We start from the raw sequence: 12,539 nt of genomic DNA on the forward strand, positions 1-12,539 counted from the left end.
TTAATGTTTGCAAAAAATATATTAATTTACTTTGCATATAGTAGTTCACTAACGTGCAAATGTATTTGTGGATTTTGAAATTTGTTTTTGTAGTAAGTTCATGCAGTATAATGTGAAATATATTAGTATATTAAAATATTTGATTGTTGAAGTTTGGAGTTTAAAATGAAGAATTCTTGAAAGGAATAACAACTACAAGTAATGAAGTAATACAGAGCTATATTTTATGGAGATTGTGAAGCAATTGTTTGCAAGGGTCTACTGTAAATGAATGCATAACTTCAATCTATATGTAAGCCTAATCAAATGAGGAAGAGAGAGAGCAATGTGCAAGTATAAGTGGATGTGTCTATAGTTTGCTCGTGTGTGCATAACTAAAGTACTAACACATCAAGATGTAATTATAAAATATGTGCAAAGAAGAGAGGGGGGATGTGAATGTATTTGTGGTGTGATATCTCATATGCATGCGTAATTGAACTATTAACATTGTGATAATATTATCAAAGATAAACACATAAGATTAATCTAGTGATGTAAATGAGTTGAGAGAGAACTACTAATTCATTGTTAGAGAGAGAGAGAGAGAGAGAGAGAGAGAGAGAGAGAGAGAGAGAGAGAGAGAGATGATAAATGACAGAGTTGGGGGTGAAAAAGACAGAGAGAGAGAGAGAGAGAGAGAGAGAGAAAGAGGTTGTTATTCAGAAAGGAGGAGAGGGAAATGGATGCCATGGGATCCCCAACATATGAGAGAGAGAGAGAGAAAGAGAGAGAGAGAGAGAGAGAGAGAGAGAGACAGAGAGACAGAGATGTTTTTGAGGGGAGTGAGGTCCCTAACATATGTGTGAGAGAGAGAGAGCACGCACGAGAGAAAGAGAGAGGAATGTGTAAGTGTATCTGGTTTTGCTTATATGTGTACAATAGAAGTACTAATGCATCATGATGTAATTATAGCATATATATAAATAATCGAGAGAGGGGAGATGTGAATGTATATGGAGTGTGATATTGCTTGTGTATGTGTAATTTAACCACTAACATTGTGATAATGTTATAAAATTAATCACACAAGCTTAATGTAGTGATGCAAAGCAATGAAGGAGAGAGAACTACTAATGTGTTGTTAGAGAGAGAGAGAGAGAGAGATAGAGAGAGAGAGAGAGGGTGCTATTGAGGGGGAGGAGGATAGGGAGATGCATGTTGTGGGTCTCCAAGATATGAGAGAGAGAGAGAGAGAGAGGAGAATGAATTGTGGTTCTGATGAGGAAGAGGAGAGTAAGATGTGGTGGTGTAGTGGCAGTGCTAGTGGCGGTAATGTTATTGAAGGGGAGTGAGATGTGGCTAGTTGGTCCCCAACATATGAGGAGAGAGAGAGAGGAGAATCGGTTGTGGCTTTAATGAGGAGGGGGAGAGTAAGATGTGATGGTGGTGGTGGTGGCGGTGGTGGTGGTAGCGATGGTGGTGGTGGTGGTGGTGGCAGCAATGGAGGAGCAACATTGGTGCTTGCTATATGTCCAAAAGAAAAAGAGGACCAAGTGGACTATGTGGAATAAAACTTGAGGTTGCCAAAAAAAGCTCGCTCAAAAGCTCACTCTAAAAGCTCGCTTCTCGCACGCACTCATCTACTCTACTCTATAGAGCCACTGCTTTGCTTCATGGGGCAACTATTTTGCTGAATAAAATTACTTTGTTGCTGCATGGGATAACTGTCATGTTCTGTGTGTAAAACCACTTCTAATGATGATATTACTGGAAATACACTATACTGGGACAAAATCTTTTCAATATCCACTGCAAAGACTGGTACAATTGTAGGATTAGATTGTAGAAAAAGTTCCTCCTCATCATCTTCAATCTCAGGTGCAACATTGATTGTCTAAGCAACTAATGGACGGTACTTGGCCTTCAAAATAACTTGATTAATTGTAGACAACTTGACCTCCTTACTTCCATGATGAATGATTGCTGTATCTGATGAATCCCAATCCTGCTTCAAATTGGCTAATCCAAATCAAGGTCTCCCCAACAGCATATTATATGAATCCCCTAAACCTTCCATGCGGAGAACAACAAAACTGACTTTGAACTTCAACCCGGCTACCCGAATAATCTGATTCTATAATATTCCCAATGGCTGAAGTCTTCTTTGATATGCCATTTTAACTTGAAACGGTGCTGCCACAAGTCCTTGCAATTTATGTGCCAGATACATTTCTTCAGGCAAAATGTTAACTCCTGAACCTCCATCTAGAAGGACATCATCAAACTTGCTACCCAAGTATTCAACTTGAATAGTCGGAACCTTGTAATCTACCACCTCCATCTATGTGGGAATCATTGCTTGACATTCTGAGGTATGTTTCCTATCTATAGCATAGTTTGTCAACACTTTATCCTGGTTTGACATAGTCTTAACTAGAAGCTTTTCCTTTTATCTTGGAATTAAATCAAGGTTTTGTTCCAAAGTTAGCTGTAATGAAGACTTAGTTAATGTAGCAAACAACTCATGGGAACCATGCAATGCCTCATACGGGTCCAAACTTTGAGGCTGCATATTGAACTACATTCCTGTCATAAACATATGTTGCTGATTTTCCTCATGAAGCAGTTGACTATCTTGAACTTCATGAGGCAATTTTATAGCTTTAAGTTGGTTTGAGTGTTGCTTCTTTTGCAACTTCATGACTTCATTGGAGGCCGCTTCCCGAGCCTTTTCCTGATCTTCCCAATTAAATTTTTGCTTAGCTTTTGCCATGGTAATGGCCAAAAACTACTATCTCATTCAGACAATCTTCCATAACTATACAATTGGAGCAATCACAGCCCACCTATGAGTGTAAACCATGCCTAGTTACATTTAAAACACCCTTGCATGGCACTTCTTTTTTGTAACACTTTTTGACCTTGCTGGTTCAACTGATGGCTTACTGCGTGGCTCTCCATGGCTTCTGCAAGTAACTCTACAAGGACTACTGCTGCGGGTGATGCGTGTCCACGAGGTAGTCCTGCAGGTTGCATTTCTTGCTGCTCCTTGGTCTGCATTCCCCTTTTAGCCCTATGGCGTACCCATAATTCACAGTTAGGTCCTAACATATGTCCCTGCTCGCCACAATAGTAGCAAGGCCCTCATTGTCTCTATTGAACATTATCCCACTGTTGTGACTGGTCATTACCCCATTGCTTAGGTGGCTGACCTTGTCTTCCAAAGCCTCTAAATCCTCTTTGTTGTACCATTTTTGGTACAATTTGATTTACTGGTTCCACTAGGAGTGATGTATGTTGTCTTGTATTCCGCATTGTTGGGTTGTACCAGCATGTGGCCAACTTTCTGACATATACTACATGACTTCACATTCTTGGAAGCGGTCATTACTCCCATCTCCAACAGCTACTTCTTGATTTTCTTTTCCAATCTTTTTTCCAAGGGTGTTTTGTCCTCTTTCTCTTTCCCCTTCTGCTTACCCTTAGAATAACTCTTATCCTTCTTAGATTTCTTTTTATGCCATCTTTGCCTTCTTTTACTATTTTCATCATCTGAATCACTTGATTCAGAATCTATCTCAGAACCTGATGAGTTATCCTCACCATCAGTACTATCATCTGAATTAGAATATTTTGCTTCAGAATTTGAAGAACTGCGATTACTCTTCTTCTTAGATTTACTCATACCAAACCTTTTTTCCACTCTTTGTGCTGCTTCAGCCAATGCATCAATGGTATTATTATTTTCCACCTCTACATTAGCAATGGCTCCTGCAATACCCTTATCCAACCCCTTAACAAAGTATGAGTATTGCAAATCCAATGAAGGCCTATCTTGTTGATTCAACCTATTAACTAGGTTCTTGAATTTTTGGGCATAATCTTGCACTAACATATTCTTTTGATTGATTTGCTTCAACTTTTGTAAAATATCTTGAGCAGTCTTATATATTTCTAAATCTTATTAAAAAAACATTCTTCAATTTATCATATGTAGTGAAGTGCCCAGCATCACATGTATTATACCAATCCATAGCTTTGCCTTTAAAAGCTGCTGCAAACTGCTGTAGTTTAACTTGATCCCCAAACATATTATGGAAGCCATTAGCCACCCAGCATGTCTGAAACTGTGCAACATAAGAGTCAGGATCTTCTTTCTTTTTACTAGAGAACTTAGATGCCCTAACCTTAGGGTTAAGTGGTGGATTAGGATTCATAGCTCTTGACTTCTTCCTCTTTATTGGAGGCAAGGGGTCAAAACTAAGAGACTTCTTTGTTGTAAGTACTCTAGTCCTCAATAAAATGGTACAATCTTTTTGCTACTCTATTAGGAGGAGTTGAAAGATAATCCAATTTAGGTATTCCATTTTCCTCTTCAATGGGACTCAGAGGAGATTCATTAGATGTGGCAGGAGAATGATATGTTGTAATGGTATCAATAGAGGTACCGATATCCTAGACCCCTTCTCCAAAATATGGAAACTCCTCCTCATCCCAGGTGTCAATTCCTCTTGCTTCCCCACCATTGTTCCGCAATAATCCTTGTTGTTGTCCTGCCAATAACTCCCTTAATTATCTGGATTTGCTTCGGGTTAGAATGACATTTGATAGGTATGGGTAATTCTCTAACATACATGTAGAAATGCAAAGTTAAACCTTTAATTTGCATCATGCTGCTTTAAGCAATCTACCCCTGCTCTAAGAAGCAGCTAGATTTTTAGGTATGTATCATCAAAGAAAAATATTTTGATTATGCTTTAACATCCACAAATAGAGAACGTCATAAGGAGAGTTGAATTATATTGGCTCTGATTTTGTTTTACTACTTTCAACAAAATTCTGCTCCATACAAAAATTGTTTCATGCAACAAACTACTTCATGCAGCAACCTCTGCTTCATGCATAAAATTCAAATGTGTGGTCTCAAACAAAGTCATTTTTTATTGGGTCTTCCACCACATGATTAGGAAAAGAATGACACAATCTATATGTAGAAAACCCTTTGAACTACATACAGGAAATTCGGTTTTCTTCCATAAAACAAGGCCATTTTTGACAAATCTTCAAACTAGAGGTTCATGATGACGATGGCAAGATCGCTGAAGTGTTGCTACCCTATCTATGCAGAATACATAACAAGACAAAGAATGCTTTACGGGTTAAATACTCAATATCGCATCCAAAAACCATGGACACTCAGAACTAACCATATAGAAACATAGACATACTATATTCATCACTATAGATCAGAAAATGAGAAGTACAACACACAGAACATGCTGCAAATGAGACAAAGACACCATAGATGATGGCACCAACTACTAGATTCTCTTCATAATCAAATAAATTCATCATACATCAGGCATAGACATCCATATTACCAGATCGATAAGAAGAATACACAAAATGCCTCATCATGTCACGTTTTTTGCAACTGCCCCAAAACTGCACTTCATGAGGCAATGAACTTCATGAGAGAAATAGAGGCTGCCTCACACATAAGACTAACATAACTAAGGTCCAACCATGTTAAGGGCATAATACACGATCCATAAAGTGTGAGACCATGACCATGGCTAACACACACACACACACACACACACACACACACACACACACACACACACACACACACACACACACAGAGGGGACATGCAACAATATAGATAATATACTAGCCTTTGCAATTATAATAAAATACTAGCCTGATTGCCAATAAGAAGTTTCTCATAAAAATAGCAAGAGCAATTATACAAATAATAACAAAAAAGCCTACATACTTAAACATATTTCCTCAAGCTCTTTCATGTGGCAATAATATTCATATGGGTGCAATTCACATGTTTCTTCCCCTCTTATATCATATAGATGTGTATTTTTTGGTTTTCATACATCGTACATTTGCCATAGTTCACACGCTCAAAAAAATACATTAAGTTACTAGCTAGAGAAAAACATAGTAGATATTTGCTCTATAGAAACCCTATATCATAATAAATAATATCATGTGAATGTCTATTTTGTAAAGCCAAAAGTAAATTTCCTAACATATATAGTCATTGGGTAAACCAAACCATAGTTTAGCATAACGAAGCACGCACACACACACACACACACACACACACACACACACACACACACACACACACATTCTCCAACCAACTTAGGTGGACTCTAAGCCAATACCCCAATCATGAAGCAAGGAGTTGGTCAATATGTTTGTATAAGTACCTAAAACACATGTCACACATGTTTACATGTGCAAGTGTGTCCACACGCTTAAAGGCACAACATGATGTAAATATAGACATTTTGTATCAACCCAAGAAGACTTTAAGCCAATACCCACCAAAGCCCCTTAAACTTGAGTGTATTGATAAAAAGCTCAATCAATACACATATCGAGTGAATGCATATAAACATGTACACCTCGTGGAGAGATCTCCCAGACTTGAAACCCCCAACACGGCTTTCATATGATTGTTATTAACATGCCAACTTTGCATATTTGAAATTAAAAAGAAATTTAAAAAGCCCTCTCAAAGTACTCTCTTTCCCCCCACGAGGTATAGTTACACTAGATGATATATCTCCCTCTCTTCACTAGCTATAATTCCACCAATAGTCTCTCTCTCTCTCTCTCTCTCTCTCTCTCTCTCTCTCTCTCTCTCTTCTCCACCATCATTTAAGATGCACAAATGAGGACACACATGAGTAAGGCACTTTTAATGCTTTGTGTTTGTAACATTTCTTTGATTATAGTTTATTCTTTGAAATATGATTTGCGAGTATGATTTACTTTATGATATGCGATTCCATTTGATATATACAAAAAAAACACATACACACCCACACATGCACACGTGATAGCATGCACATGTAAAGTGCACTGTTATGTTGCACAAAGCATGCCACTTTCATTGTTTATGAGCAAAGTGAAGGTGACAGAATCTTATGTAGGTTCTACAGAAATTCAAGAACTTGAGGTTAGGATTAGCTAAAGCATGCATCTAAGCTCTGGATGTATCTAAGGATGTGATGCGAAAAGTTGCATAATGTGAAAGTTTCACAAAAATAAAGATATAGAAAACATAAACCAAAATGTGAAGCTACACCTTGCAAGTTTCGCAATGATGCCAACTGCGTGAAGCGCGGTAGTGGGTGTCACCAGCTAGTGCATTTACGCCCAGCTACTGCATTTAAATCACATGTTGCACCTTCCTTAGAAGAAGTGTGTAGAACAATGTGTCCGCTAGCTCCACATTATAATTTTCATTCGATGGTCACATTGTAACAACAACATAACAATAATAACAGACTTCTGCCTGAAGATCGAAGCCTTGTCGAGGGGCGCGTATTTCATGGCTGCCGCAGACTCATCGTGACGACAGCCACCTGCTCTCTATGCCAGTACCAATGGAGCTGCATTCCGTGGATTATGAACACCTGGTAAACGTTGTCCGTCTTTACCCTGGAAGGTGCTGAACGATATCAGAGCAATGGCTCAAAGTCTAGTCACCTAGGGTTCGATCGTTCCTTTGATTTATCCGTTTGGTCCGTTTGGATGTTAGAAAGCGCTGAATGATATCAGAGCAATGGGTGAAAGCCTAATAACCTAGGGTTTCTATGATGTAAAGTGTTGAATGATATCGGAGTAATGGCTCAAAGCCTAGTAACCTAGGGTTCGATCTTTCTTTTTTTTGGTTCTTTTGTTTGATGAGTGATTGTGAACCTACGCTTGTGGGGATTCAATATGGCCGTTTCTGTCCTAGTGTATCGTGTTTTGGTCTTGATTTCTACTAGGCTTCTTTCTTGCCACATGCATGTGATGTTTTGATTCCATTGCTTTCAGTAAAGCAGCACACATTTGTCATCAATCTGGCTATCAGCTATACTGACGGTATTTTTGTGCCTTGTTTCACAGTGGTCATGAAATTCAGCATTGCTTCTGTTTTTCTTTCGGTGTGAAACTTGAAGTTAGACTTATGATAAGTGCACTCAATTACTTTGTTAAACTTCAATTAATACAGGATCGTGGCTTTCTCATCCAACTTTTTCGTCTAGAACATGATCTTGATAGTGTGGCCTTTCCCTAAAGGGAAGCCACAAGATGGCAGTTCAACATTTCAAAAGGAAGGAAACTTATGGATACTTGTAGTTCTTTTGGAAGCATTTCCTCTGTACTGTGTGTGGCTATTCTGGCACACATTCCAAGTTCATGATTGTATTTGGTTACTATCTTCTTTCTTTTGCAACTTAGTCCTTTTTGCAATCCTCTGCCTCTTTCATTTCTAATGGATGTTTCAAACTTGCATTCAAAACAGGCTGTGAGTGAAGATGACGTGCGGCAAATAGTACTTTCTTATTTGGTGCATAATTGTTTCAAAGAAACTGCAGATGCTTTTATTTCCAGTACTGGTATGAAGTGGACTGCGGACTGGGCTACAGAGCTTGACAAACGGAAGAGTAAGTTTTTTCTCTTATCTAAATAACTGCGGTGAGGTTGCCTCAATATTGTATTTATGACTGTCTATTGTGGAATTTTGCAGCAATTTACAGTTGTGCTCTTAAGGGAGATGCATTAAAAGCTATTGACCTTCTGAATCAGCTGGATCCTGACCTGCTACTCAAGAACAGAGATGTTCTCTTTGATCTTTTAACCCTTCATTTTGTTGAGCTTGTCCGAGCCAGGAACTGGTAATATTGCAACAGTTCAAACAAGATTTGCACTATAAGATGTCCGGGTCACTATAATTATTTTAAAATACTCAAACAGTACAGGTGCCTTGGAATTTGCTCAAAGGGAGCTGACACCATTTGGGAAACTTCAGAAGTACACTGAAAAGCTCCAAGTCAGTATGTCTAACTATGACCTTCAAAAACTGTATTTTCTCTTTAAGTTTGGAGATCTTATGGTGAAATTATATAGGACACTATCATTGCATTGCAGTTCACCTACTTATCATGGGCCTGCATCCTCCAAAATAGCGGCACTACCACATCCTAAGTGGAAATTTTTATGCATTTGTTAACATGATCACTCTCTATGGGTATTTGGCTCCAACAACAAGATTATTTATAATGCATACTTAGCAATAGGGATATTGTTTTGACACTTGGCTTGCCCTTGGGGGGAGGGATATTGCTCATGTGGTGATCCTCTAGGCACCATGTCAGGAGATTCCTTAATATAAACTTTTCTTTTTGGTTGGATTTTGGTTAACCATATTTTCACAAATTTTTTTTTTCCCATAACATCTTCTCGCTTGATACATCCAACAAGTATTGTCTAGGAATGTGTGCATCATATCTTGTTCCATATAGAATTTATTGATCTGGGATGAGCCCTATTGCACAACATAGGATCCATTTAACAAATTGACCTAGAATTTGACGTGTTTGCTTAGTGATTGAGCTACAAGATCTACAATGACCAAATATTGATCACAAGTTGGTCCAAAATATGAAGCGCATTCATTATTGGACGGTTGGATCATATTAACAAGGTCCTAAGATTGTTGTTATAAGTTGTTAGACTTTGTTCATGATATCCAAAGTTGTAAGGTAAATGTAAGTATCCAATAGTAGTATTGAAGGAGGAGTATAATGCAAATGTTGTAGGATCCTTTTGGATAATCAATTGAGTAGGCTTCCATTCGAAAGACCATAGGTCACAATCATCAGTCACTTTTGATATAAGGCCAACTTTTGAAAGTTCCTTGTTTGACATGTTAGTATCAAATTTAGCAAACTACAAATTATGATCATTGTGGGAAATATTTGTTGGATCAAATGGACAACTTGATAGACAAGAAGTGGAGTAAAGAGTGAGAGTGAGAGTAGACACACAAAGAAGTGTGCAAGAGTACCTTCACTAAAATGAATCACAAGAATGAGAATACAAGGTACAACCCTAAGGTTTTATAGACCTACACACTAAAGTGTGTTCACACTACTAGGAAAAAACCCCTCCCACAAGAGGGTAAAAAGTGCCTGTGAATAGGGTGCATTCACACCCAAACAACTTAGAGAAAAATACAAGGTGTATTTAATAAGCTCTCATGGAGTAAATGATGCAAACGAAACATGGATGTTATGTTGAGAAAAGCAAATGATTCCTGATATAGATGCTTGCCCATAAGTGGCTTTGTATGAGAGAGATGACAAAGATGTATGCTCTAGAATCTCTAGGAAGAGATACCCAAAATCCCATAAGAACAGAGAAGAAAAGTGATACTATCCAAAAAGCTGTAAAGGCATGTACTTGACACTCATTTCAATGTAATGGTACAATCAGTTTGAGTCACTCAAGATTGTCTTTATGAGTCCAAGCTAATCTATCTTGGAACCTAATTCACTTGAGTTACAATTTCACATTCTAATCATGTATTGTGTGTTTGATTTGCATCTGCCATAGCTCATCTAGTTTGAGGTCCATGATTCTCAACATGGTATTAGAGCCATGGCTGAGCTAGGTAGCTAGTGGTGTGATTTCTTCTTTTTTATAAGCTCTACAATTTGTCCCTCCTTCATTTTTCTCCTTGTATAAGTCCATTTTCATTCCAATCTCTCTCTCTTTCTATGTGGAACATGGTAGAGTTGTAAAAGACCTTTCCTACCTTGTGATGTTGGTGGTGTTGTTCTACTGTGTAAGAGAGACATGCAGACAAAAGAGAGGCCCAAGGATAAGCTTTTTAGACAATTTGCTTGTGTAGTGTATTAGTACCCTTGGTTTTGGCAAGGAAATGGATCGGTACCATGTTGCATCCGCAGCCTTGAAAAGGACAAGTAGCAGAAGAAGAAGGGAGGGAGGGATCAAGGCATCAGAGGATCTCTGATTCCTCCCCGTTCGGTCTCCTTGGACTCAATCTCAAAAGGTCCAGCAGAGAGAAGCCTCTAAGAATGAGCGAGATCTTCGATGGCTACGAGAGGTAGTACAACGAGCTCTTCACCAATCTTTTGAGAAAGTGTGCCTCCTTGGCGGCTCTTACTAGAGAACAAAAGAAACAAAAACTTGCAAAGTTAAATGCAGGATTGGAGGAAGCAGAATCTTTGATCCGCAGAATGGACTTGGAAGCCAGAAGTTTGCAGCCAAACCAAAAGTTTACCCTTTTGGCGAAGCTTAGAGAGTACAAGTCAAACTTAAACAATGTGAAAAAGGAAGTGAAGAAATTAGTATCCACAAATAGCTACTTTGCTTCTCAAGACGAATTGTTGGAGGTAGGACTTGTTGACACCGTTGCAACTTCCAAGGACCAATGACAAAGATTGCTGGGATCAACTGAAAGACTGAACCAATCAGGTGATAGGATAAAGGATTGTAAAAGAGTGATGTCGGAAACAGAGGACAAGAATGAAGATCTTTAACAAATCTCATTTCAGCAGACCTTGGAGCTGGCCGCCCCATCCATTGCGTTGCAACCAGAGAATAAAGAAGGGGTTGTGGAGGGCTTATCTTCTTTTCGTTTTTTTCTGAAGGCTAATACTAAGGTTAAATTAAAGGCCATTCACACCAGCTCATCCTCCCTCTCCCACACTTGTTCCCACCTACACTTCTCCAAAACCAGTCCATTCACACCTTCCCGCATTCGGAGAGAGTTGTTTGCACCACGCTCAAATGATCAATACTAATGTAATGATGAGCCATGAGTCCAAACCAAATAAATCTCACAGATCATGTATCCCAAAATCTATGTCATGTATGTCAAAAGAGAGCTTGTCAAGTCAAAGCAATCATAAAAGCACGAAGCAAAAAGACTGTGTCAAGAAGACTAAAAGAGAAGTACCATGCATCAACAGAAGGGATGAGGGCATGAAAACCAAGAAGGAGTGAAAGAAGATCAAAGACACCAAGAAGATCGTGATCACCAAAGGTTGCCAAAGAAGCAAGAAGAATATACTTTCCGTTGCTATAAACAAAATGTTTTGCAAAAATTTTCCATCATGGATTATGTTTTCCCAAAGTGGATCTCGAATTCCCTTAGTGGATTTGCTTTCCATAGTGGATGTAACAAACCCTACCGAAAATGTAAAGTTTCAAGCTTGACCTGAGTAAGGTTGCCAAAGAGCTAGTCTCCTGGTCCTTTGCATGTAGGGGGGGCAAATGCTAGCAGATCACATCACTTACCCAGTTAGAATCACTCCAACCGGCGAGAGTAACCCCCTCTCCATACATGATCCTGTTGTGAGAGTGCGTTGAATCTGAAGGACAGAATAAGGGATTGATGGGGGGGGCTGCTATAAATAGTCCCCCAGCCCTAAAACCCTAAAACTGGCCGACAGCCCTAAAACTGGCTGATTGGCCCAAAAGCTGGCCGACTGGCCCTAATCTGGCAAACTGACACAAAAAGCAGCCAATAAAGGCTGACTGCCACCCGAGAAGGGAATGCACACAAAAATCAGCAACACATAAACTGACAGAGCTCCTCTGTCTCTTGCCAGACTTTGACAAGAGCTCACAACTAGGAGATGACAGACTGAGAATGAAATAGAGCAGGCTAACACCCCCTCTCAGATCCTGGGAGGGTCTGAAGACCTAACAACCGCATGTGATGAAG

General features: G+C 39.0%; 1 protein-coding gene across 3 annotated transcripts in view; it reads left to right on the forward strand.

Moving 5' to 3' along the window:
- The first annotated feature begins 7,175 nt into the window (after window positions 1-7,175).
- Window positions 7,176-12,539, forward strand: part of LOC148017227 (uncharacterized) — a 35,914-nt gene continuing 30,550 nt past the window's right edge. The window contains exons 1-4 of one of the 3 annotated variants that reach the window (XM_087663122.1): window positions 7,176-7,431; window positions 8,307-8,448; window positions 8,532-8,679; window positions 8,759-8,834. In XM_087663122.1, coding sequence (XP_087519248.1) covers window positions 7,387-7,431; window positions 8,307-8,448; window positions 8,532-8,679; window positions 8,759-8,834 — 411 coding nt within the window. In that variant the 5' untranslated portion in view covers window positions 7,176-7,386. The remainder of the gene's footprint in view (window positions 7,432-8,306; window positions 8,449-8,531; window positions 8,680-8,758; window positions 8,835-12,539) is intronic. The other 2 variants (XM_087663123.1, XM_087663121.1) reach the window with 2 other exon arrangements.

Source organism: Lygodium microphyllum, chromosome 22 (assembly GCF_053477565.2).
Source record: "Lygodium microphyllum isolate KBCC chromosome 22, Lygodium_microphyllum_v1.1.10, whole genome shotgun sequence".
NCBI classification, from domain to species: Eukaryota; Viridiplantae; Streptophyta; class Polypodiopsida; order Schizaeales; family Lygodiaceae; genus Lygodium; species Lygodium microphyllum.